Source organism: Poeciliopsis prolifica, unplaced genomic scaffold (genome assembly GCF_027474105.1).
Source record: "Poeciliopsis prolifica strain line A6 unplaced genomic scaffold, Auburn_PproV2 SCAFFOLD030, whole genome shotgun sequence".
In the NCBI taxonomy this organism is placed as follows: Eukaryota; Metazoa; Chordata; class Actinopteri; order Cyprinodontiformes; family Poeciliidae; genus Poeciliopsis; species Poeciliopsis prolifica.
Genome location: NW_026562405.1, coordinates 3,117,699 through 3,145,486, shown reverse-complemented (window position 1 = coordinate 3,145,486; position 27,788 = coordinate 3,117,699). Strand labels below are relative to the sequence as shown.

At 37.5% G+C, this 27,788-nt stretch overlaps 1 protein-coding gene across 3 annotated transcripts in view; it reads left to right on the top strand.

The window, feature by feature from the left end:
- nav1b (neuron navigator 1b) overlaps positions 1 to 27,788 on the top strand; it is a 40,651-nt gene continuing 12,863 nt past the window's right edge. For 2 of the 3 annotated variants that reach the window (XM_055050049.1, XM_055050047.1), the window contains exons 1-11: positions 1 to 1,398; positions 8,564 to 8,666; positions 9,787 to 10,143; positions 21,246 to 21,390; positions 22,404 to 22,704; positions 24,146 to 24,893; positions 25,305 to 25,718; positions 26,420 to 26,461; positions 26,543 to 26,703; positions 26,938 to 27,111; positions 27,597 to 27,649. In XM_055050049.1, the coding sequence (XP_054906024.1) occupies positions 708 to 1,398; positions 8,564 to 8,666; positions 9,787 to 10,143; positions 21,246 to 21,390; positions 22,404 to 22,704; positions 24,146 to 24,893; positions 25,305 to 25,718; positions 26,420 to 26,461; positions 26,543 to 26,703; positions 26,938 to 27,111; positions 27,597 to 27,649 (3,189 nt within the window). In that variant the 5' untranslated portion in view covers positions 1 to 707. Of the gene's footprint in view, positions 1,399 to 8,563; positions 8,667 to 9,786; positions 10,144 to 18,241; positions 18,442 to 21,245; positions 21,391 to 22,403; positions 22,705 to 24,145; positions 24,894 to 25,304; positions 25,719 to 26,419; positions 26,462 to 26,542; positions 26,704 to 26,937; positions 27,112 to 27,596; positions 27,650 to 27,788 lie in introns of those variants that run through there. The other variant, XM_055050048.1, reaches the window with a different exon arrangement.

The window sequence follows — 27,788 nt, the reverse complement described above, 5'->3', positions numbered from 1 at the left end:
TTTGCAGCTATGCATCTGAATATCTATTGCTTTGATTATTAATAACAAAATCAATCTGACTTTTTTCATCAAAAGTATTGAACATTGAACCCTTGAGGAAAAGAGGGGGAGGGGAAGAACAAAGGAATCACAGAAAATGGTGGGAAATCCAGATACGTTAGAGAATAATTGCATGCCAGTGTTAAAATCCATTCTCTCGTTGCTCGCTTGTGTTTGACTTATTCTGGTCAGAGAAGGTAAACCATCTTTAAACCAAAGAAAAGGGACGGGCGGAAGGAGGATGGGAGGGAAGGCAGAGGCAAAGGAGAGACAGCAAAGAGCAGAGGGGAGGAGGGAGTGCTGTTGCGTGTGCCTCCGCTGTCATTCTGCTGCTGCGCGGTTCAGCAGCAGGAGGGCGTGCAAAAGGGAGGAGAGTGGAAAAAACGGTGGAGAGGAGGACAGAAAGGAAGAAGAGAAAGGGAGCGCCTGGGCTGCACTGCAGCTGCAGCAGCCAGTCAGGAAGAAAGAGGAAGACAGAAGGATACAGAGGGAAGGAAAAGAAAGCAGCAGGATTGTGTTGGAGGGGGATATTTACATGTATGATTCCACATAAGAAGAGGAGTTTAACTAGGGAAGACTGTTTTCCCCCTCCTGATGCATTTTGATAACGGTCTCATGGAGGAGGCGTGCTTGGGAATAGAGTGAAAGGCAAAGAAGGAGGTTTGAAGATGGAAAGGACAGACAGCACCAAGGCATACGGCCAAGCAGATGGCAAAGGAGTAGGCATGGCAGCTAAGAGGGCCAAGTCTGGAGTGCCCCAGAGCACACAGCGTGGGGAGCTGAAGGTTTATCGGGCTGGCAGTTCTGAGGGCAGGATACCAGTGCCCTCCAATCTTCGCAAGCAGAGGTCGATGACAAACCTGGCTGTCCTCACTGATGCTGAGAAGAAGCTGCATCTATATGAGCCAAAGTGGTGTGATGACATGGCCAAGCCTGGAACAGGGCAGACCAAGACCAACAAGCCAAAGACCACAGGGGGTGGCAGTAGTGCCGGCGGGGGTGCCCCTCTTTCTCGAAACCTATCCAAATCTGAACATTCACTGTTCCAGGGAAAACCCAAGCCCTTCAGTGCTCTAGCTGCTCCCTCTGCCCTGAGCAAGCATAGCCGCATACCTCGTGGTCCTTTTGCTGAGGTGAAACCTATAAGCAAGGCACCTGATGACGGAAAGTCAGACGATGAAATCCTCTCCAGCAAAGCGAAGGCCATTCCAAAGAAAGCCGGAGCCGGAGCTGGAGGAGAATCCGGCTCCAAAGCCCAGGGAGAGGAAGGAGGAGATAAGCCTTTCCTGAAGGTGGACCCAGAGCTGGTGGTGACAGTACTAGGAGACCTGGAACAGCTTCTTTTCAGTCAGATGTTAGGTAAGTACCAAAGACAGTAGGTTTGGATGTCATACTCCTAGCTGGAAGCACTCATCATGCTATCCCCTTCTCTGGACCACGCCCCCTTTGATACAGCAACACGGCACCTGCTTCTGCTGCAGGTCAACGTTTCTTCTGAGCGCGTTTTTTTGCAGTTCACCAGGGGGAGGGAGCACAGCATGCTGGTCTTCCTTTTGTTTTATTGAATGCTATCTTAGCTGAACCGTTTCACAGAAAAATGAGTAGATTGTCGGACATTATGGCACTCCATTGTTCATACTCTTCCAACATGTGGCTCAGTCGTCTGAAGCCCAAAGGCTTGAATTATGAGAAATGTGCTCACTTGCTAAATTGGACATTACAAGATGACTTCATAAAGCCTGGGGGGTTATGAAATTATTACCAGCAGATTGACTATCTTTCTAAAGCTCTCATTTACAGGAAAATCAAGGTTTCATCCAGATATCGATGCATGCTTCCAAAAAAAAAAAAAAAAAAGAAATCTTGACAAAATTGCTGAGATCGACATTTTACCAAATTGAATTCCTTTTTCAGACACATTTAAACCTCTTCTCAGCTTTAATCATCTCCAGTGTTAGGACAGTTGGTTTACACCCTCTTTACTACTTTGATGATGAAGCTGTAGGTCATGTTTTTGGATAGACTTTATGCATCAAAAGAGGATTTCAATCATAGAAGATGGTGATTAAGATTCTGATGGCTGATTCTTTTGTGTTTTCTTTCTCTTCACACATGCAGAGTCTTTTGTATTCACCGGCAAGTGAAATATTAACACCTGTAGTCACATCAGAGAACTACAAAGCATTATCTTTGGAAATCTGCCAGATTGTTTAACACAAAGCCTGCTTTACATGCACTCAATCTTTCCTATAAAGAAAAATAAAAATAAACCATGTTTCAGGTTTTATTTTACTTAAATATTTGATGCTACATTTAAAACTGCATGAAAAGAATGCAAATGCCTGTAAATATAACCAAAGAGAGAAATTTCACATTGCAATACCACTGATGAAACTGGATCATTCAACTGATTCATCAACACAATTCCACACACCTTTATAGTAAAGCAACATGCATACATGCTTTTGCTCACATGGGATTTACTTTGTATCATCAACATGACTCCTTAGGCCTTTTAACGAACACATCTGTTGCAATTCGACATGTTACCCATGCCTCATTAACCAGTATAGAAATCAATCATTCAAGTTTGTCACAAATTAAATATCAGCCACTGAGAACTGCAAACAACACAAGGCAGATGGCACCAACCACACTTCCATGTCCTTTGTGGGACTGCAAGAAATTGTAGCACAAGAGTCTTTCACTATTTCCAGACGCCTGAAAGTTTTAAAGATTATTTGCAAATACATCAAAAGTCCTTCATTATTGAGTTCAAGAAGGGAAATGATTATTTGTAGCAAAGACGAACATGTGGTGTAAAATGTGCATATCAACCCCAAAGCAACAAAAAATGTTAAAGAAAATGCTTACTGAAGCTGGCAGGAAAGTGTCATTATCCACAGTGAAAAAATTTAGATTTTAACTTGAAACGTCCCTCAGTATAGTAGAAGCCATTGCTATAAAGGCAACATAACAAGGAACAATACATGTTGCGAATACATTCAGAGAAAAATCTATAACTTATGGAAAACAGGCTCTGTGGTCTGATGAAACCAAAGGTGTAATGATCATAGCTACATTTGTGAGGAAAACTGGGGACTGGCAACATTGGATTGTATGGGTGTTAAGGTCAGCTGTGACTTTAAGATGCTAGCCATGAAAGTTAAAGCTCAGTCAAAAGTGAGTTTGTCATCTGGAACTCCCTCAACATGCCACCAAGCTGACTGAAAAACAACAAAATCAATGTTTGAAGTGGCCTTCACAAAGGAGACTTCAGTCCCAAAGAAAGTTTGACTTAACAAAAAAGTTGTGTGCAAACAAGGTGACCCATAAACTTGTCTCACTCACATCAATCTTATGTTGGAGTATGTAGAACGATTCCTAAACGATTTGATCTGAATCATAGTGTTTTTAAAAATGTTTATAACAAAATGTTTACAAAGGTCTACATTTGAAAAAAAAAAACTGGAAACATTTTATTTTACTTGTAAAAGTGATTCAAACAAGAGTCTGTTGTTACTAGTGCATGAAAATATGACTCACTGTTACAGACTTGTTAATGCAATGTCGTCTTGGCAAATCAAGACCTTCCAAAGAAGTAAAACCTGACTGTTCAGAATGTTTATGTGGCTACCTGACCTTATTTTTTATGCACAAACATATCTGACCCTAATCTTGGGTGACTCTGTAGTGCTAAACACTCTAAAGTACATCTGGGCGCATTTACCTGCATAATCTTTATCTTTTGCCTTAGAAACGTGCTTTGTGCTTTTCATGCCAAAAATCTCCTCATGGGTTATGGGCCAATACCATAGTTCACTTTAGATAGTGTTTATTGTGCTCATCATCAGGTGAAAAACAATTGGAGAATCTCTGCAGCATATTGACCATATATGAGCAGATAGATTAAAAAAAAACTGCAGTACCTTCACAACAACTCAAAAGTCCATCACCATCAGTGTGACCTGTTTGGAAACTAAACTCAAACTGATTACCTGAGTTGCAGAGCCATGTTTTATAGTCACAGGCTCTACTCACAAGAAAACAAAGCAAAAACAATCACTTCCAACACAGATAACTATCATCAAACAAAATAAAAATAATCATAACACTGAAAAAACAGAAGCCTATAACCAAAATGCAGTACTTGGTTTAATAGAAAACACTCAAATAATACCGTGTCATTACGTTGTCACGTGACTCCCTCCCGGTGCATTTTAATCCGGAAATAGCTCAGTTTGAATTTCTGAATCGGGAAAATGTTTGACACTGACAATTAAAAGCTGGGATGGCTGTGACACCTGAGGCAAGAGCACTGTATAAATAGTGTATGTGCATATGTGCGCTTCCATGTCGGCACTTATGTTACTGTAGGACTCCGTCGCAGCTCGTGACGTCATGGGAATAAAACCAAATTACAATAGTTTCAGTTTTTTTTTTTTTATTATTTTAGGAGATCAATCAATCAATCAAATTTTATTTGTATTGCACATTTCAGCAGCAAGTCATTTCAAAGTGTTTTACGTCATAACAAACATTAAAACACAAAGTCATGCAACATAGAATCAACAATCAAAACATGACATCTCCTGATGTCTAACTTTATCACTATTCTTAAACATACTTTTTAAAATTTAGCAGTCGTTAGTGCTTGTATTTTGCTTTCTTGAAGCGTAGCAATAATTCAACCTTTCTGAAAGACATCTTTGACTCACTCTATTATCTTAAGTTAAAAAACTTATGAACATCCGGTCAGCATGCTTGCTACTGTAAATATCTTTATACGTATGGCCTGTTGTACATTCAGGGCATGGTCAATGCCTTATATTGAGCTGCTTCAGCCGTATACCTTATAAAGAGCCTTCTGAAAGTATGTCTTCACTTCTGAACATAGAAGGTCTCTGTTTTCCAGCAAAACATCAAGAATGATGTAGTTAGTTAATGGTCTCATTTATTAAGCTGTCCATGTAAATGTATGCTTCAAGTATTGCAGGGATAAAAAATATCCAAATGCTGCTTTTATGATGTGAACATAAAAATGTGTTCTTCATGCTGAATTTGTACATTAGTGGACCAAAACATCATGCCCACTTCATTCTACTTCAGATAAGAAGTCTGAAAATATTTTCAAAGACACTACGTTTTTGCAGCGTTGAATTCTTGAACACTGTGTATTGTTAGAACAGACCAATTGTTGAATGCAAAGTAAAAAAGAAAAGGAACAACCTCATTTCATAATGATTGTCTGGGAGCTGTAATCTCAGATCTCTGTTATAATAGCCTTTATTCATTATAATGGAAAGGAAAATGGGACAGGAAAATAGTCGACATTGTTTCAACGTTAAAGACATTCAGGAGTCAGATATGTCTGCTTATATGTTTTCAGATAAAGATAGCACATTCAACATCAAATGCATTACAATCATGTATTTGACAATGTTTACTTTTCCCCAGTGTTTCCAGAGTAAATATTTATAAATCAATGTTTCAATTTATCACCAATACTAAAATATTTGGTATTTGTCCCAAAAACTATGCATACATTTTAAAAGTAATAATTTCAAAAGCAAAAAAAGTTTCAGTAAGATCTAGCTGAACATTTATTTCATGTTTTTCATTACATACAGTGAATAAATATTATTCGTCTGTAGAAAAATTAGATCCTCCTTGTTTGTTTGCTAACCTGCCACTTCACAAATCAATGTCAATGCTTGTGTTATAAAGTCACATTTTATTCTTTCTGGGAAAATAGAAGAAAGCAAAATAAAAAGTACTCATAGCGCCTGATTAAAGCTGCAAAATCTTCTCCTTGCTATTTTTTATTATTTATTACACTGTCTTAATGAATTCATGCAGTGTGCAAGGCCTTCTGTCTGACTTGAAGAGTCAGACTAAAATTGCCAGTTTGTTTCATTTTGTGAACTTTGACATGTGCTGGTTTACTTCTTCATCAGCTGGAAACTTATCTGAAGTTATTTTCCATTCACAAAATGTTCCCCATTTAGGTCTGCTTCATATCAGTGGCAGATGAGAAAAAATCATAACATTTATGAACGAGGCCTTCTGACAGTGGGCAAATAATCACAGGTGCTACATCTGCCTTAGGAACATTCCAAGTTTTCCATATCTGGTGAAAACTTGGTGTTGGCATTTCTGCAGTGCAGAATGCTAACGGGCCACAAACTGTGACACAGGGGTCCGGTGCATGCTTCATTCAGGACGTATGCAAAACAGATGGGAGTCACAGGTGTCTTACATTGAGCATTCCTGCATCAGTGTATTCCTTGGGATTCATTTGATTTTGTAGGATGTTCATCCCTCTTCATTCTAATGAAATTGGTTTCCCTTGAACTTTTTTGGGTGACAGGTGGTATGTTAAAAGAAAAAAAAAATATGATGGTGCCCTAAAAAGATGCTGCTATATCCCACTAAAGCAATTTAGCTTTTCTCATATTTATAGAAACCTGAACAAGATCCATGGGTTCCTTTTGCCTCTTATTCAGTATTTTTTTTTTTATCTCAAATGTTTAAAATTACCTTTGCAAATTGTAACAGTAATGTGAAGGACAAAATCAGTACTAAAAATTAACTTGCAGAATTAACGCATATTAAATGCTTGTGTTAAAGATGTCTCATTTGGTAAAGAAGGTGGTAAAGGTGGTAAAAGAGAGCTAGATATTTCCAACCACTTATATTCAATCTCTTAAAAAGGATAAGTAACATTTTCTGTTTTTCTCACAGTAATTTTATTTGAAACAATTTTCACTTTGAAACAGAAGTGCATATTTAATGAGAGGAGACAAAGTTATTTATGAGAAAATAAAAATGTTAAAATTTTATGTCTACAAAAACAAAGTAGAGCAATAGCACTGTGGCAACAGTTTGTTACCACATAATGAATTTATATGCACATTTTGTTCATAAGAAATTTCTAACTGTAAAAAAAAATGTTATTTGTTAGTTGGCAGACAATTTAGATTTTCCTTTTGTTGTATCAAGTTATGGGAGGAAGAGCACTCTTCTTGATTTTTGAGTTTGATGCATGAATGAGTGATCTGGTTCAAAAACATACAACAGATTCAAGGCTGTCATTAAAAAAAATAAATTTTATGCAAAAGTGTAAAGTTGCATGATATACATTTTCTGCTTTAAGAGGAGATCTGTATTTCAATCATTACAGATGTGAGCACCTCTCTAAAAGTAGAAGTCGCAACAGTTTGTTTCTCAGGTTTCCAAGGTGACACATTACCAGGAAGGAAAGACATCAGCAATATAACATGACTAATGTCTTCCACATTACTAACTACTAATGTTGCTGCACATCAATTTGTGGAACAAAGATTGAACGTTTTTGCTGATATAGGTGGTTTCATAAGCTGCAGAACCACTGTTTTTTTTTTCTCATTTTTTAAATTCTGTTATTTCTATTTCAGTTTTGTCTTTTGTTTGTTTTGCCAGTCTTCTTCTGGCAAAAGACTGGCTGTATTGGGTCATCATTAAAATTCACTCAAATTAAAATATGACTTAAATATTTTAAAGCTTTCACAGATGTTTATCATTAATTATTATAGGTATGTAATGCTTAATGGTTTACAAATGCAGTTTCTAAAAAGGTTTTGTGGCAGTTTGCTTCTACTGGATGAAAGTCCAAGAACCAATTTGGTCACCATTCATGTTAGGTCAAATCTTTAATAACAGATTTTCTTTTTCTGTTTTGCCTTCTTGTTGACAAGGAGGCGACACAACATGTTTTAAATACACAGTCTGTTTCTGATTTGTCTGATTTATGTTCTTCTGATTCCTTCCTAAATTAGTTAAACATCCTCATATAAGCTCAGCACGTTACTGTTACGTGTGGGGTCTTCAACGTCTTTGCCATGCATCCAGCTTTTCTAGTTAATGCATTTATTGTTCATTTGTCTTGCCCGTGGGTTATTTGCCTCAGATGTGCAGTGGGAACCCCCAGGTTCTTGTTTTTTTATAGACACATATTTTACAGCTAACACAACAAGACCTCTAATAATACTGTAATATTGATTTGACATGGTCATAACCCAGTGACTTTATAATGCATGCAGCTGGGAGAAAATAAGCTGACATAGAGTAACTCTGCTGTGGGTGTAATTCAGCTTGGTGGTATAGTTCAGGCATGTGAGTCTTAGCTAATGATCAGTGGATCGGAAAAATACAGTTGAGAAGAAAAACATCTGAAAGAGATCTTGGGTGTGGTGGGAATCCCCCTGCTGGGCAATCTAAGTTACAGACAACTTGAGGAAGTACCACATCAGTTCAGAGGGGTGTAGTCTGAATTAGTGAAACAGCCCATTACTTTTCCTAATGACCTGAACATACACTGGATGAGTTTCTGCATGGAAAACAGCTGGCACACTATTGCAGACGCAAATAATGCAAACCAGCTTTTATGCATCAGTGTTTGTGTGTAAAAACGCTATAAAATGATACACATTCAAACATAAATGAAACAGAAGACACCTCTAAGATGTTCTTTATTTTCACACAGATCCAGATTCCCAGAGGAAGCGGACTGTGCAGAATGTTCTCGACCTTCGCCAGAATCTGGAAGACACAATGTCGAGTCTGCGCGGCTCCCAGCTGACACACAGGTAAACACATCAGGATCTACATTTGCTTTTTAATGTAAGCGGTTGTGTTCTATACCTGCACAAGATAAAGTTTTGTTTTATTTAATCAGACACAATTGATCTATAAAGAGTGAGCCTGAACTGAAGAAGATTAACTCATGGAATAAATCAATATATGACAATTAAGAGTAAACAGTTGTGCCAAAGCTGCTAGGGGAATTTCCACCTGGTGGACATCTGGTTTCCAGCTCCTTTCAAATGGCCGCCCCTTGTTCATTCTCATAGTCTCACTTCAGAAATCTTTGTTTTTGATGGAACAACAAAAGATCTAAACATGTATTTATCACAACAAGAGCAATGTACAACAATTACAGCAGAAAGAATGTGATATTTTCACAATCTTTACTGTAAACTAGGACATAATTAAAGACATGAAATGATTTTTTATAATTAAAAGACATCAAAATAAGTTGCATTGATTTTTTTTTTTCTGTCTGAAATTAAAACATACCTTTATATATTGTTCTTGAGTTGTGTGAGTGCTTGGTCAATCATCAATGTCAGAAAAATAACTGGCTTTTCATTTGCTGAGCTTCTTCTACCAAGTAATTTTGTCTAAAATATTGTATTAAATCCTCTGGCTCTTGTAGATGCCATTTGTATACAAAAAACGTGTTCTCAATTATAAATTATCCACGAAGAACAGATAAAAATATCTACAGACTTTGCATTATTTATTTGGTTGACTCGGTTCATCGAGTTGTGCAATCCACAGACATAGCAGATGCTCGAGGCTTGGCGTTTTTAACCCTGACCTACTTATAAAACAAGTAAACTTTGGGATTCACACACATATTGCTGCATTTAACTGCATTTAAAAATATCAGGACCACAATATCAGGTCATGCTTGTTTGTATCTTCATGTTTCATGCCGTAACTTGTCATGAAGAATGTTTGACATTTTATCTACTTCAAAAGCAACGTAATATGAGTTTCTTTAAAGGACTAGCTTATTTAAAGGATTCCTTTAAAAGAAAGCAAAATGTGCTCTTCTGAACACATGTGACACTTTGCACATATTAAGCTTTTTTAGTCAAATACAACTGTTGAACCCTCGGAACCTTCTCTGTATCTTTGTAGCTGCATGGACAGCAGCAATATGGGCTATGACAGTGATGAGACCAATGCCCGCAGCATTTCCAGCATGTCGAACCGCTCCTCACCTCTGTCCTGGCGCCATGGTCAGTCTAGTCCTCGTCTTCAGGCTGGCGATGCCCCATCTTCCACAGGTGGCGGATATCCGGGCAGTAAGAGCTCCTCCCAGTACACAGCCCACACCATGCCTGCTCGCTGCTCCAGTCGCCTTAGTAGCACGTCCCGCATTGAACTCATCGAAGGTCTTGACGATGATCCTGATCTCAAGTCTGGTTACCTGAGTGATACTGACCTTCAAGGAAAGAGCCTGCCAGATGATGACGATGACAACTTGGCAAATGGGTGAGAAAGGAAGCTTTTAAACTTTTATCGTTATAGCAGAAACCAATGAGGAATGCATTATAAGTTCAAAAAATGCCACATTCTCACCTGTCTGTTAAAATAGTGATGAGAAAGCATGGCATTTAATAAATCAGGTCAGAGTAAAAATCACTGAAGACCGGGATGTCAAATTCACACCAATGAGCAGAATTTGAAAGAAAAAGAAAAAACGTCACACTTTATGTCAAGAAACTGCTCATCTGATATTGATGTCTGAAACATTTGATAAAGAGAGTAGTGGTATTTTAACGTCTCTTTCTGTGCTGGTACTACTAATCATGTAAATTGTTTAGTGGTTGAAAGTTGATGAATAATCAGAGATTTAAATCAGCTAATCAAAATTATGATCAAGAGAACAGAACACTGAAAAACAGCTTCAAGACTAACTAAAAATATAAATGTCAGCAAAACAGCGGTTATAAGAATACATGGCACAGTAATGACAAATGCGGTGGAGCGAATAGGAGGGGAGAAAAGGGGGGAAGGTGTGTGTGAATGTGCATCTATGTTGAAAGCTGTTGTGTGTGTCAGAGCTAGAGTTGAAGATTGGAGAAGGGAGCATTGATAATGTCCACATCTGGACAAAACGTCACCAACTTGGAACAAATTCAAAACACACGAGGCCTCCCTTTAGTCTTCAGAGAGACAAAGGAAATGTTTCTTCAGATTCCTTTGCTGCATGAAAAACCTCTATGTTGCACCTTCGTAAGAGAGAAAAGGAAGCAGAACCATTGCGCAGTCTTGGCCTGGTTATTCAAAACACTATTTGCCACATTTGTTTTTTCAGCAGAGCAAAGAAAAAAATTACACAGTATGCAATCAGCAACTCCTCAGAGAAACTGTGGGTTTAGCCACTCAAAAACACATTAAACCAACATCATGAAACCATGTCTTCATCATTCTATTTTTAACTTTAACTTGTTCCTACCCAGACACTTTTAAAAAGTTCTGTCTTACTTTGAGGTGATCAGTGTCATAGTCAAAACGATGTCCAGGAACCAGTCCAAAAAAATAGGGCATCTGGCTCCAACAGCTGCATGAGTTGTTGATACTGGTACCCAACCAATGGCTCGAGCTGGTATGATACTGTCCTGGCTTATTAAACAGATATAATTTGCAAACTTTGGAGTGAAAACATTTACGGCTTTCCTAAAGAGACTATTTGTTGACTATAACATCTTATTTGTCTCGATTGTGAATCTCATAAAATTGCAAAGTATATAGCCCCTCACTTGGTGTAAGGATGCAGAAAGTGCCAAATGTATTAAACAGTTTACAACTCACAGGTGGAAATTTTAATGTGTTTTTCCTCTTTTTTGTGTTGTTTTTCTTTTCAGTGCACTGAACTGTCACTGGCACTTGTCATTTACCGTCCTTTGTGTGTCATTTAATTTCCTCCCACAACTTTCAGAAGACGGTGAGACTCGGAGAGCGGCATAAAAAGAATCAAGGACAGTTCTCCAGAGTGGAGTAGCAGCTTTATCTTTGTTGCACATGTGGATGGATTTAAGCTCAGCCTCTGGAGCACTCTCGAGGCCCTGTGTGCCAGGTCACATTCTTACTGTGTGTGGTAAGAAGAAGAGAAGAGATGACATACATTTAAAGTTATTTGAAATTAGAGCAAGAAAATAGAACAATTAAATTGGAACAAGTTGGAATTGGGTTTGTTGGAATGGGATGAAAAAGATGGATAAAAAGAAAATGAAGTGCAGAATATATCTCTTACAATCTACTTAAATTTACATGTATCACACACCAATCCAGATACATTTATGTGAGAGTATGACTGCGACCCATTTGCCTTGCTTTTTATCTCACATATGCAGCCCAGATATTGAGTAAGTTATAAGTTATGCAAAGAATATTTTTTTCTTAAGAACAGCTCATCATGTTGTGTGCCAAGGCACAAAAGCTATATACATTAAATGGATAAACCCATTAGATAGACAGATCCATTTGATGATGATTTACATTCTTCAACTTGGAATCTGCTGAAACCGTAAATTCTTATGCTTTTCTCGTTACTCTTTACATGGAATTAGAAGAAAATGTACTTATTTCTGCAGTGGAAAAACCTCTGTGGTGGTGCTATGTCACAAATATTAATTCCTCCTCATAAATATCAGAACAACCTTTGGAGCAGATAAAAAGCTAATCCACTTTCTGAAGCGAGTGCAGAAGCCCGAGCTCCCAGTTCTTTTCCTACAAAATGTGTGAACCATTTGCATTCTTACTACATCCCCCTACACACACTTACAGTTCGCCTCATTGAGAACCATTAACTCCCTGGTTTTGAAAATAGACCAGGCTCCTGCATGGTAACCATGGAAACCAGCTGAAAATCGACTGTAAAGAGGATGTGCAATTTCTGTTCCCTTTCACTAAAAGCCCAGCTTTTTCTTATCTTTAGATAGTGAGCTGAAACTAGACTTAACAGAATGACTTATTTTATTTTTACAAATGTCATCTTTTCACAAGTAATTTTATATGACTGATTCTACATATAGATTTGTGGATAAAAATGATCATGCTGTTTCTCAGTTTTGTAGTCTCAAACAGTACATTGCTTGTGAAATAAGGATGGACTTATTCAATCAGTCCAGGCAATACTGTGTGTCTGTATAATAACTGTGCTGCATGATTCTAATCACTTTAGCTTCAGCACTAATAATCTGTTTCAACAACATACTATGTATTTGCTTAAACTTGACCTCTGTTCAGTCTGTCAGTCAGAAATTCCTTGAATTATCCATACACAATTCATAGTCTATTTTCCTACACTTAAAATTTTAACTAGAATTATAAATAATAATTTTAGACATCGTAAGACATCATACATTTGTTTGTAAAACTAAGACACCATTATAACCCTATTCTCTTTTTTATTGAAAATAGTGGGTGATCCAAAATGTAAGCAATGAACCAACAATAATCATACTTTCTTTTGTTTTTATTTTTATTTTTTTATTTCTCCCTGACCTGATTTAAAACGTATGTTTTCAAAAGTCCTTTTCTAAGGTAAATTTGGTGAAATTACATCTGTGTATGTGGATGGGTTTGGTTTATCTAAAGACCAATTGATGAAATGCTCAGTAACATAATATTAACACAAATCTTATGCTGCAGCCACCTCTGCAAGGAATGGATGGACAATTTATCTTTCTCGTTATAAAGAAAGTGCAACTCAAATGAACTCAATGAACAATTGCATTTTCAAACACAGTACAATTCCATCCATTGTCCAACGCAATTGTCCTTTTTGGGATTCTGATGTCTATTTTAGTGGCCAAACGGGACAGGTTGATAGTTGATCACTGACATTAGTTTCTTTTTTTTTATTTTGTCCAAAAATACTATCTCCACTGCTCAAATTATGGCAAAAATATATTTGATCTTTCTTTTATGATAATTCGTTTGGTTCAGTTTTCAGATACAATTAAAATACTGGCAACAGGATGTTCATAGTGTCACATATTACACATTTTTCTTTATATATCTTTACACAATGGGACCATAGTATATATTTAAACATTTATGGGGCTTTGTCTATACAGCAGCACAGAGGCAGCAGTGCAAAGTAAAGGACATAGGCTGGTTCAGCATCACCGCTGATCATAATCAAGCACCAACACAGCTCGGGATGGGCTGCCATGGCAACCGTCTTCCACTGACCCAGTGATGGGCTGCCTTGTGTGTCAGTGTGGGAGCTGCTGAGCAAATGAATGTGTGAAGGATGCATGTGAGAGATTCAGCTGATGGTTTGTGTGTGAAATAAAAGGGCTGAAAATCTGGAGAAAAAGCAGCTATTCAAGTAAATGACTGTAGAGAAGCTATTATGAGACAGATTTTTTTTTTATAATTACTCTTTGAGGGACAAAACAGTGCGCATGTTATTTGTTTACAAGATGGGATTCCCTAGATTAGCAGTGACAGTAATTGTGCTGAAATGTAGCTTCATTAGCTAACTTAGGTTTAGGACATATCACTTTGTGTGTGATAAATTCTTCCCTTGCTTCTGTGATCTAGAGAAAAGAATTTGACTCATTTTGCAACATCAGCAAAGGTATGCTGCCCCAACCCAAGTTACGTGGTCAGTAGTTAGTGAATATCTAATGTTTTGAATGTGCCATATGTAGGTCAGTTTTTGAAATGTTGAAATACTAACAGCCTTGCTCATACTTGCTCACTCGCTGGAAACTGTCTATTGACAAATGCAATCCATTATGCGCCAAAGGTTTGCTGCAGTCATCCGATCCTGGATCGGTTCCCTCAGCAGTCTGTGTTTAATTTCCCTTTCCTGTCTAAGTTCTGGTCTTAGTCACTTTGTACCTCCCTGACTGCCTCCCATATTTTTTTGACCCATTTAAATCTATCAGTACAAAAGTTGCTGCTTTTGTCTGTGACAAACACGTTAGAGAATACAATTTTATGAGGTCCAGTGAAAAGTATTTATAATTTCTGAGTCTTTCTGACTATCACTACATAATTTTAAAGACTACAAATTTGTAGTTTAGATTTGTTTAAGAGACATAATACAGTCTATTATGGTAGAATTATGTCTACCATAACAGACTGTTGGTTACTGTTAAACCAACAGAGCACATAATTTCCCACAGTCTCTTTAAAACCCATCTGGGGTCAATATGGAGCTCTCTACAAGGGTCATTGAACACTGACTTACAAAGACTCCCCTAAAACCAAAAGCGCCTTTACCTTCACTGGAGTCCTCTGCGCTGTGAATAATAAACCATTACAGCAGCTCCCCCGGGAGTATGAATCATCCCTGTATCATGTCTGCGTGTGGTCGTCTGGATATGTTTGTGGTGCGTGCTGTTCAGCCCCAGGTGGAAAGTTTCCCAAAGTTGGTACAGAAATGATTTTTTAATGGTTAGTTATGGGGGTTTTTTGAGCATAATCTCTTCACAGCAAGCAGCTACTCAGCAAAAAAAGAATTTTGAACATAAACACAGATTAGAAGAAACCTATTAAACCAGATAATATTAAAATGGTTGAATAGTTGTCAGATTTGTTACCACATGAGACTTTTTTTGTCGGCTGCTTCAGTGGGATTTCAGACTTCATCTGTCCGATCACACTGATCTTGACTCCACATTAATTTTCTAGGCCAGTCATCAACTGCCATGTCCATTTTTCTAGGCCCCATACATATATGGTGAATATACTGTGACAGTCACTGATGCATCTCAGAACCATTTACTTCACTGTTCTGCAATGAAAGCTGCCCAATCCTATTTGCGTGGCTGTGGTCAACCTTGATACGAATCAAAATCATGCACCAGGAGGATCCAAGATTGTGCTTCTTTTTCCATCTTTGTTTGTTTGAAATGAAATAAACCTATGCTGACATAAATCCCCTGCTCATGGTGCTATGCTCTGATGCTTTCTTTTTTGTAGTAATTTCCCACACTGTGCTTCAGAATTGGATGCAACAGACAAATGTCTACTCCTCCTCTGATTCAAAAGCCGTTTAGTTTTCTGAATGCTAAGTGGTGCTTCATTTTGATACACTGTGAAGGAGGATGAACATTACATTTTTATACCAGGGTGAGCTTGACTTATTTCTGCCCTCTGCTGGTGTCTTAAAATCATTACCTAGCATTAAATCTGCAGAAATGCAAAGTATAAAGTATTAGATGCAGTGCAGATTGTACATTTTGAGACTTATAATAGAGAGGTTGACTTTTTGAATGACTAGGAACAGCACTGCCTGGTGCAGCTGTCCGACTGGATTAATTGTTGCTCAACAGATTGCTTTATTGCAAAACACAAATTTGTTGACTTATTTTTCAACCTATTATGCAGCTAGATTAGCTATGATTTTATGTACTACTTTACAGATTATATTTGATTAAAAAAAACAAATTATAAGGAGTGCCTTCATTAACATGAAGTAGCCTTGGGGCACTGGGTGGCTTTGACCCACGTACAGAGATTATAGTCCTCAAAGTGCCTGTGCTGGGTCATTTTGCCACGTTTTTCTATGTTCTCTTCACCCTCTTTTCTGTCAAACTGCTATTCAGATTAAGCTTATAAGTGCCGAACTAATCTTTAAATTAAATTAGTCATTTCTGTCATTTTTTATGTCTGATGTTGTTTTAACAGTGACACTGGACCAGTTTACCAAAAGTGAAGAAACAGCAAAAATAAGAGATCAAAGGCGACTAAAATTAAAGGTCATAATGTAAGAACGTTTTATGCCTCAGCCAAAGCCAAATACTTTGATATCTTTCTGCATTTGCCAAGTGTTAATGTCCCAAAAACCTCACGCTGGCAGCTTTACAAAACATACAAAGCAAATTTACAGAGGATGTTTTCTTACACAACCCATTTGCTTATCAGTGTAGTTCAGTTGTTACTATAAAGTGCAAACATTGCTGGAAGGCTGTTTGGATGACAGCTTTTTCTGTAAGAGTGTGGTCTGGCTGAGATAAACAGGATATGTGAGCACCGACACACTTTTTTTGCCCTGTAAACAATTCAGATCAAATATCATTCTTGGAAGACAAATATTCATTCTTTTAAGGATAATAAGGAATAAATGCCATATGTGATCAACAGTTATGCAAACCACTGATTTATGATCCTTGTGAGCAAAGCAAAGAAAATCAACAGACACCAGAAGAAATAGTGTTCTCCAATAATATTATAATTATTTACACTTAAGGTAAAGGTGTGTACAAAAGTCTTGAAATAAATTATGGACAATTTCTAACAAATTTCTAATCTCCATTTATCTGCAGATTGACCTGCAGATACAAACATTGTAGAAAGCACAACAAAATAAAAAGTTGCAGCTTTCCTGAAAAGACCGTAGATATGTTTCACTGTGTCATAGAAATAGCTTCTGTGCATTTATTAACATTCATTTAAAATATCACTGATACAGAAAAACATATAATTTGTCTGTTATGTTTTGAAATAACTTCCCTGTTGTTTGGTCACGTTTGAACACTCATTTTTATTCTAACTAACTTAGAGGATTTACAAATCAAGACTGATGATGTGGATGGGGTGCAAATCCGTCTTGTCCCAAAGGTTTGACCTCCTGGAGTGTTTTACTGACATGAGATCACCAGAAATTGTAATGAATATAACTGTTCCACTCCTAATGAGAGGGGGAGGTTGGGTTTTCCAAAGCTGCTCATGCATCACTGGAGATCCTTGTGTCATCTGTGGGCTTGTGGTTTCACTTGCAGAGATTTAGATTTCTACCTAGAAGTTCATTTTTTTTCCATACTGCATTTAAAAAATGTCTTATATGATAAATAATTTTGTAGAGAACATAAAAGCCAAACTATTTGCAAAATTATAGGCTGGCTTTTGACTGCTTTGTCCTTTTTTAGATTTTATTAAAGGGTTATTATGTAAAAACAACTTTTTTAAGCTTTATATCATAATTCATGCATATTTGAGAAATCCTTCAATCTTCCCCAGCGGTCATTCGGGAGAAAACACTTGGTGGAACTGCGCATCTTCTGCGCTTATCATACGAACTACTTCTCAGTTCCATGAGCTTAAGAACGGTTGTAAACAGCATCCTGGAGGAGTATTATTGTGATGATATGCGGAAGTGGAGTATTGGGCAAAGTAATCTTAAAGATACAGACGCCAATTTCAAACCATCAAATTGCAAAGTCAAATTTATTTTAAATTATGTTGGTATAGTATATACATAAAATTTTTATAACAATAAATATAACATAGTCACTTGATTTCACTATAAAATTAAACTACGTGCCTGGAAAATATATATATGTATAAGATCCAATCACAAATAGCCTCCATTTAGAGCTAAATTCAAGGACGTTTTTAAGTTAATTGACTACTATAACGATTTTTTTAAACAGGAAATTAACTGATAAGTGTGTTAACTTCCTAGAAAAGCAAGCTAAGGTTAAGGGTTTTGCGTCGTCATTGGTGATCATCCTTTCATTAAACATCGGAGTCAGCTCTCTCTCTCTCGCGCGCGCGCTGTCTCGCTCGCGCGTCCCGTCTCCCTCTGGTTTTTCATTTGGGGATGGGTGTAGCCTGACTCCTTTCTGCCGGCTGAATGAGTGCTGAGAATGGCTCTCTGCTTTCAGTGGATGTGAATAGTACTCGCTTACGGACAATTAAGAGGATTTACTGTCACTTAAAGTGGAGAGCTAGAAAAAAGGCACAAATGAGCGGTCGTGTTTTGAAAGTGCCTCCGTTGCGGTCAGCGGTAGGATCAAGAAGGACTTTACTTTTTACACCAAGGTAACTGCGACTCTTCGTGCACTTTTCGGTACATTTAAACAGGATACGCGGTTTTCGTTAATTTGAATGCTTTTTAAATAGACGTCGACCACTATAGCATGTTGCATTATGAAGTAATAATTGAAATAACGCAAACATATTGAGTACTTTCACAGGGGGAAAAAACACGTGTGATTAAAAAAGAAAAAATACTGATTGTATTTGGTTGTAAAATTATTGACAAAATTTTGAATGGACACTGTAATGTGGCTGTTAACTATCTCCCTTACTGAAATGTACCTCTGTTAGGGAGGTTCAAAAGGACCACCATGTTAAAAAAAATGTATGTATTTTACTTAAATGTGCATATATTACAGCTATAAGCAATTATGTATATGCTTTTTTAGAAATGTACAAACATGTCCTTCTTTGCAAAAAGCTTATTTCATGGTTCAGGACTATTTACACATAAACAACTTGTTCCATCCTTTACTCATCTGTACGGGCTACCTACTGCCAGTTTCAATAAACTCTGCTATGCAGGTGACAAATAAAATGTTCCATTGCATGAATCATAAAACAAAGAAATACTGAATTAATTGGTTAAAACTTTCCAAACCACTGAAGAATAATGTGATACAGTCTGGTGCCAATTGTGATAGTCACCTACAGACGACTGTGAACAAGAAATATCCTCACTGCATATGGAGAATATTTTCAAAGCAGAATGGAAAAATGCTGTTGCTTGCTTTGAGATGATGAATAGACCCATCCCATATCAGAGAACACCGAATGCAGAAACTGAATCAGGAGTTTCAAGAGACCAATAATTTACTTAAATTATTGTACCTTTTTTTAAGGTTATTTTTCAGTTGAATTGCATGACATAGTCTATAGCACCTTATATGTGGACTACTCTACAAAGATAAAACAAAAATCTTAACCTCATAAAAACCTGAAAATTTAACAGAGGTGCTTACACTTTTGATAGGGACTGTACAAGACACATTTTCTTGGTCTTCTTGTTTGAAACCAAGGTGAAATCAGAAGGTATTCTAAAGATAAAGTTGTTTACAATCTGTTTACATGCAGAATGTTTACCTATACCTTTAGCCTTTAGATTACTGTTTATATCCTACCAACTATGTAAAAGTTGTTGGAATGTCCTCACTTTCTTACACTCTCCAGCCTGTCAGTGAATCACATGTCAGACTAGCATCAGAAAGACTTTGGAGGGCAGCCATAGAAAGCAAGAAACACCAGTCAATTGCCCCACCAAACATGCACTCCGTTGTTGTACTCCTACACTCTCCCTGTCTGGATTTTACCTCAGCAGACAACTTGGCTTGTAATATCAACAACCCACAGGCCTTCCTCTAAAAGTTGACATCCCTGTGGGGTTATTCACGGCCCCTCTGTGTCGCCCCTCACAGAGGAGCTATTGTCTGAGAATACCACAGAAATTTGCACTGAATGGGAATCGTTAAACTAATCCAAGAGTCGACAGTGTTGGAAATATTTTTGAAAATATTAAATCAAACCTATTTTCTCTTGTTTTTGAACTCAAACTTTGAAGCTATTCACCCATAATCACAAATCAGTTTCTAAGCTGTCACTTATATAAATATCCAAATCAGCACCTTAAAGAAGTGAAACTCACAGCCACTGCTCTGTTTTACAACTTCAGCCATGCCACCCATTTCCTGCCATGTGATTATATTCAATTCTGAATGTGTACAAGCCATTTTTGTCTCCCTGTGCTTTTCTGTGCAATCCCATGTTCCCTGCCTTTGCTAATTGCAGACTTCATACCCACAAAGGGCATTTTCAGCTCAGAGGAGAAGTCAAAAGAAGAGGGGAAGAACTGATTCAACTCAAGCAATGACTTGAAATGATCACATTAATTTACCTTTTCCACTAGGCCATATTTTTGCGTGCCAACGCAAATTTTATTACCGTCTGTGGTTACCAGTGGTAATAATCACTGGTAACCATATCATAATTATGGAGAAAGGGAGCTGGAATTCTTTTTATGGTCTCAGCAGATATCACTTTGCTCAGAGTAGAAAACTATACCCTCCTATTAGACTTGAATGGTCTCTTGCACTGATGATGTTTGTTGACTGAAAAGGTGAACAACTTGTTAAAAAAAGGGTGCACAATTTGCTAGTCATTGTACAACACAATTTGTTGCACAATGACTAGCTTTTCAATGTGTTCCAGTGTGAGCAGTCTGACTTCCAGGGCAAGATTTAGGTTGTGCAGAGACTGTCCACCCCTGTAATTTTTGCCAGTCAAGCATTGTCTGTTTCAAGGTGACTTAGAGGTCCATTGAGACATGAAGGAAAAGCTCATAAAAACTTGTCAAAGCTAATCACCCCTTTTTACACAAAGTGCCAGTGTAAGACATGGCAGACCACACTTGAATTATTTCTGATGTCGCAACTTTGGGTTGATTTATAACCTTATTTTGACTAATCATGTTTTTGAGTTTTTTAAAGAAAACCGTATTGTTAATTTTGGTTTTCTCATGTTGCATTTGACCTTACACATATAATGAAACTGTAGCGTTACATGTGTTTTGGTTTGTGTGCGCGAATGAAGTGAGAGATTTATGACATGAAAGAAAATTATGATTTAATATTTATGTATCAACTAATATGTTAGTTCTTGTTTTGTTTAATGCAGTGGTTTTGTTGACTCCATAGCCAATCTAATGTCTACAAACAGACATTTTCCATGCTCTGCAACCGTATATTTGTTCTTTTCTGCTCTTTTAAGGCAGACTAAACGCTTTTTTAAGCGATTATCTTGTTTTGTTTCAGCTGGGATGAGAGCAGCTCCATCAGCAGCGGACTCAGTGATGGTGACGGCTCAGAGAACCTCAGCTCAGAGGAATTCAATGCCAGCTCATCTTTGAACTCCCTGCCCACCACACCTTTGGGATCAAGACGGAGCTCCTCTGTTATGGTGAGCTGTAAAAATGCATTTTCTCTCCATTCCAGTGTGGATTAATGTTCCTTCTAATAAGATAAGCTCTGCTTGTTTTTATTTTCCCTTGGATGTAAGCCCCCTCTGTGAAGAGTGCACATTCAGAGTTTAACAGTGTCTTAAATCTTAGGGTGGCACACATATTGATTGTATGAGATGGTGTGTGGCATTAATTGTTTAGAAGCAAATTATGGTCCAAATTGTGACAGGCTATATATATGGATCTTAAAATCATTACCTGGCATTGAAATTGCGGAAATTGCAATATATATATTGCATTTCTGCATTGAAATTGCAGAAATGCAATATATATATATATATATATATATATATATATATATATATATATATATATATATATATATATATATATATATATATATATATATATATATATATATATATATTAATCAGTCATGAACGTAATTCAATTTGAATGTTTTTGAAAGACTGTTTTAAAAAAATTACGCAGGACACAAACATTGCATCATCTCTTCAAGAAATCACAAATTTTGATGCTAAAATGTCTTGTCAGCGTCTCTGCCTTTTTGTAGACAAACAATGGGTTTGCTTTTGCTAAACTGGAGAATGCTTGGTTGGACGACATGGCCATTACTGCCGCTCTATGAGCCATCTGCCGTTTTATATCACTTTAATAACATGCCAAGAAACAGCATGCGTGGTTTTGTCCTTAGTGCCACCTCCACTTGCACCACATGATATCAATTAATGTCATTTTTCTAAAAATAGCACATTTACATTTTTCAACTCAAGATATTTTAGTTTGTCTTACAAAATTTTAAATCCATACATTTTTTAAACTTCATTTTATTTAATCTGCGGTCGTCTTCAGTTTTCTTATGGTGCATCAGTTTATCTTTCTATTTTTTTCTGGAATGCAAATAGGATCCAAAGCAAAATTACTGACACCAGTTGATTCTAAAGATAATAAAGGCTACATCTGATTGTGTCTTCTCCTTTTCTTTCTTCAGCTCCGCACTGATGCAGAGAAGCGATCTCTGGTAGAAAGTGGCCTTTCTTGGTACAGCGAGGATGGCAAAGCCAGCCACAAGCTTGACAGCTGCAGCTTCAACTCAGGAAGCCTCAAATCTGAAGCCCCAAGCAAGTGGAGAAAGAAGCCACCGAGCCTCAGCGAAGATTTTGGGGTTAAAGCCGATTTGAAGAAGCCTCAGAGTTTGGGTCAACCAGGAACTTTCAAGAAAGGCAGAAATCCTCCCGTGGGCGTGACTTCCCCTATTACCCATACCTCCCAGAGTATGCTCAAGGTTGCAGGTGAGACTGTTGCATAGTGGTCTCATCTAGATTTCATCCTGTTTATCTTCTTTCAGGAATTCTGCCCACAGTTACTATTTTTAGATTGTTTTAAGATGAAAATCCATGTAATCAATTATCTCCCCAACTTCTGAAGGCAAACATGAATCAGTGTGTTTATGTAACAGTCAAGCCAAATGCCTGCTTGTTATCTGGATCATTGAAGAGATGCATTTGCTAATGAAAGTCTGAATCTGATCCATTCTGCACACTACATGTAAGAAGACCAATACCATTTTAAAGTTATGCATCCTGGCTATTATTATTTTTTACAATCTATGTCTGCAGAAATATTTTGATGAATTTTCTTGATTATTTTTTTATAATCAAAAAGACAGTATTTTAAAATAATCACTCCTTTGTTTTTGTTTTTTATGTTTTGCTTTGACTTTTTTTCCAGAGCTAATTTCATGTTTTGACATAAATTAATCTATTATATCCGGTATTAAGCGCAAACAAAGAATCCAAAGTATTTTGGACTTATGCATATCAATGTTTATTTTCAATAGGAACAGCTTTGGGTTCTTATGAGATTCTCACAATATATTACCATTATTTAAAATATGATATACTCTTGATTTTTAAAGTAGTTAAACAGAAATGCTGACTGTATTTGTCACTATTTGTCTCACTATGGCAAAAACCATATTATATTGAATATTATAATTAAAATAATGTTATCTATAACAGATGTATACTGTCGTGATAACAACAAGTAGGCCAATCAACTAGGAGGTGAGGAAAGAGGAGGACAGCTAAATAAGTAGGGCAGTTAACAGAAGGATCTGACAATGAGTGATGGAAACTAATTATATCTGTAGGAGAGACGAGTCATTACATGGAACCAGAAAAGTGCCATTAACTGAATGTAATGCATTTGGGCGAAGACCTGAACTAATGACTGAGGAAACCTGTACCAATAAATAAAAAAAATAACATATAAAATCAAACATGTATGATAGATCTATTCCTTAAAAAATAAGTCTTGCTCTTTTACTTACTTGGCATGATTGGCATGTTTTCTCTTATCGGTAAGGTATGAAATTACCTGCTTAATAATTTTATTTAAAAATTCCAGGTACTTGCCACAAAGAAGTGGACATTACATTTATTAATCTCCACTTTCACCTCCTTTATGTTCTTGTTTGAAATATGTATTTTTGAAACGATAACTTTCATTTTTGACATCTTTTTTGCCAATCCTGTTTTAAAATATTCATAAAATCTGCCAATGTCAGGTTTATACTAATAAATAGTGAGTAAGAATACTTGCCATCTAAATAGTTATTGAAAATTAACTTATTCTCCAAGTATCTGCTTGCAAAGACTGTATTAGAAATTTAGCTACATGTCTCAGTAGTTCTAAAATATCCATTCCATTTTTTTGTTGTTGTTTCTGCAGCACCAAAAAGTGAGAAGCCTCTGGACAAATCTAAAATTTCCATCAAAACTGCTGGCCTACAACGTTCCCGTTCAGATGCTGGCAGAGATTTTCACGGAGAACACCGTAAGCCCCCTTCAGGTTTGGTCAAACCCTCTGCTGGAGGTTCCTTTGGCTACAAGAAAATGTCAACAGCCACTGGTACCGCTTCTGTTATGACAGCAGGGGGCGCCCATATCCCCGGAAGCTCTGCTACAGTGGGGAAAACACCCAAGTCATCTGGCATCCCCGTCAAGCCTGTAGGTGGAGGAACGAGCTTGGGCAGAAAGAACAGTTTCGATGCTAGCAGCGAGCATGGCTTCCTGGGGCCAAATGCCCGAAACAGCATTCAATACCGCAGCCTGCCCCGACCAGCCAAATCGAGTGCTTTGAGTGTGATCGGACGCCCAGCAACACGCCCTGCCAGTGGAACTATTGACCCCACTCTGTTGAGTTTGAAACCTGTACCCATCGCTTCCACAGGGCCCAGGATTAAAGAGTCAAGTGGCTGCAGTGGTAAAATGATGAGCAGAACGAGTACAGGCCCTGTGAACCAGACAGACAGAGAAAAAGAAAAGGAACGGGCCAAGGCCAAGGCTGTGGACTGTGGGTCTCTGAAGGGAGACGACGGCCAGTCAGAGTGTGCAGGAGAGCCAACTCTGAAACTTCACGGCCTGAGACGCACAAGCAGCAGCAAATACCCTGAACTGTCCTCTCCCACAACACCAAGGTCTCATTAAATTGCATTTCTCTTACCTTTCCTTTTTTCAAGCCATGGAAGTTTGGCTTGAAATTTTACGACTTGTATTAGCACAACAAAGCAGTGTTGGTTTACAGAATAAGTGCTCTAGTTATCTTAATGTCAACAGTAATCCTAACAGCCCTCACAAAAGAATGTATTAATGGAAAGCTGAGGAATGGGAGCTAGGTTTTTGTGTATTTATACTGCAGATAAGTCTTAAAAACAGTTCCACCAAGACTTTGTAAAGTGAAACTACAATGAGCTCCCTTAAACACATGATATATTGTTTTAATATCCATCCATTTTCTTATACCATAGTCCCTAGCGGGGTCAGGAGGGGTGCAGATTTTTTTTTATCCTGTTTTTGTTTTGACATATTTTGCCTTTCTTGATTCCTAGGATGCTGAATACCAAGTCTCTTGGTCGCCCTCCAAGCTTGGCTCATCTGGACAAGATGAATTCAAACAGTCTTGACTCTTGTGTGACCATCCAGGACCTTCCACCTAAAATACCACCATACTCTAAACTTCAAGACCTGGCTGCTTCCCACACATCCACCCGTCTTACTCCAAGCCCAGCTCCTGTCCTCCACATTGATTCCCCCACCTATACCAGCGAAAGCCTGAGCTTAAGTGGATCCCCCATGCTCTACCCCAAACTTTCTGGCATGCATCGCAGCTTGGAGTCTCTACCCCTACAGATGAGTGTGCCCTCCAGCGTAAGGTTGGTACCACAAGATATGAGCGATAAAGAAGAGAGGACTTCAGGAACCTGGAGGGGTGGGAGTAGGACGTCACTCAATCTCTCGGATAGGCAAGTTTGCAATTTTTATTTAACATAGATTGTGGTAAAAGATGTTTTCATCAGCCTATACTATATTTTTATTTCCTTACATAAGGATGCAGATTGCAGGTGTTGTTACTCTTAATTTCAAATTAATTCTCTGAATTAAATGTGAAAGCCAAAAGCTCTCCCAGACATTTTAGAGTAATCTGAGTAAATTTTGTATTAACTGGCTCAGAGCTCACATTTGAGGACCACTGACTATGACACAGGCACTAAAACAATATTGGCAGAAAGAACTGCATTTGTCCTTGCCACTGATAATTTGCTGTACTCTTGTTTTGTAAAGTAAGCATTAATACTTGGCAGTCACCAAACCAATCCATTTTGATTTTGTGGGACTTTTATGACAGCAGAAAGTGTGACTTGTCATTTTGAATAAGAGGTAAAAGTTTGGCTCCATCACAGAATCGCTGTTCTTTCAAGGTGAAGATCATCCAATCTATTTTCTGGCAAGCAACTGCACATTTAGACAATCGCACACGTGACTTTTTAAAGTGTATAGTTTATGAAATGGCTCAAATGTAGAAATAGTGATACAAAAATAGGATGTTTTGGCAGGATTTCTAATGAAATCCAAGAAATATCTGTTGGTAATTGTGATTCTTAAGACAATAACAGTTTTTTGCTGGAAGTAATGCAGATCAATTTGTTTTCTCTGTTTTTTGCAGTATGCAAACGGACCGGAATACTTTGCCAAAGAAAGGCTTAGAGTAAGTCCAAATATCATTGCTTGTTTATAAATTCAGTGTAGTTTGACATCACTGTTTTCACTTAAAACAACCTTTTCTTAGGCGCTATGGGTCAAGCCTCTCAGACAGCGATGGAAGCAAGCCGGGAAGACGCCACTCTCACACCATAGTGAGCATGACAGAGAGCAACACCCCCCCTCAGCTACCTTCACCCACCCGCCTTCTCCACCCTTCCTCCAGCAAAACTACTCTAACCAACATTGGTGAGTGTGTCTGTTCCAGTTTTGAAAAAGATTTCCTAAAACTGTGAGATTATGATGCAAAGATGATAATCTCCTGACTGTAGACTTTTAGACCAGTTTTTGAAACATTTATTTAACCATGGTTCTGCCTTTCATTCAGTCATTGGAATAAGTGTCTTATACTCAAGTAAAGCCATGCTTGCTGTGTTTGTGGGACTGAGTTTTATCCTTTTGTTTGCTTCTTTTGCACAATAGTTGCCCCAATTTCATGTGGCACCCCAAGGATATCACGCTCTAACAGCACAGGCCCCTCCAGTGACCCAGCCTGCGATCTGTATGGATCTTCCCCTCTGGGCAGCAGTATGTCTCTTGCTGACCGGCCAAAAAGTATGATGCGATCCGGATCCTTCCGCGAACCAGGAGAGGATGGTGAATGTTGTTTCTTTTCTTCTCTTGTGGTTGAATATTTCAACATAAACAGTTTGCTTTCATGGCCAAGCAAGATGCAAAGAAGTGTTATAAGTTATAGTGAATTAAATCAAGATTTGAGCTAACACTTCTTGCAACACAGTCTAATAGTATAATTTTTAGTGATTGATTATAGTTTGTATTCACATATATTTACTTTACTTTTTCATTGTTTATTTTCTTAAGATTTGCTACGCACAGTAAAAAATAAGTCAACTCAGATTTATTTATAATTTTAATGTTCATAAAGACAATCATATTCTTAAATTATTTCTCTGCAGTCATGTTCTTAATAACTTGACGTTTTTATTTTCCAAAACCTTGACATCTAATTGTCAAAGAGAGAGTTTTTAAGAAAGTTCTTTTTTTCTTACTGAAATCAGTATCCCTGTGAAAGAAACTGTTAGCTTTTTCATGGAGTAATATATTTCCTTTTTCTTCTTCAGTGCACGGCTCTGTGCTCTCTTTGGCATCCAATGCTTCATCTAACTATTCTGCGGTGAGTCAACACAGTTGTTTTATATGAATAAATAAAATTGTTTATCTATCTTATGTTTGCCGTAGTTTCATTCTTATGCTTTAAGCTATCTAAATTATATATTTTATAGTATTGACAAATTTCTTCTTAATAAAATTTG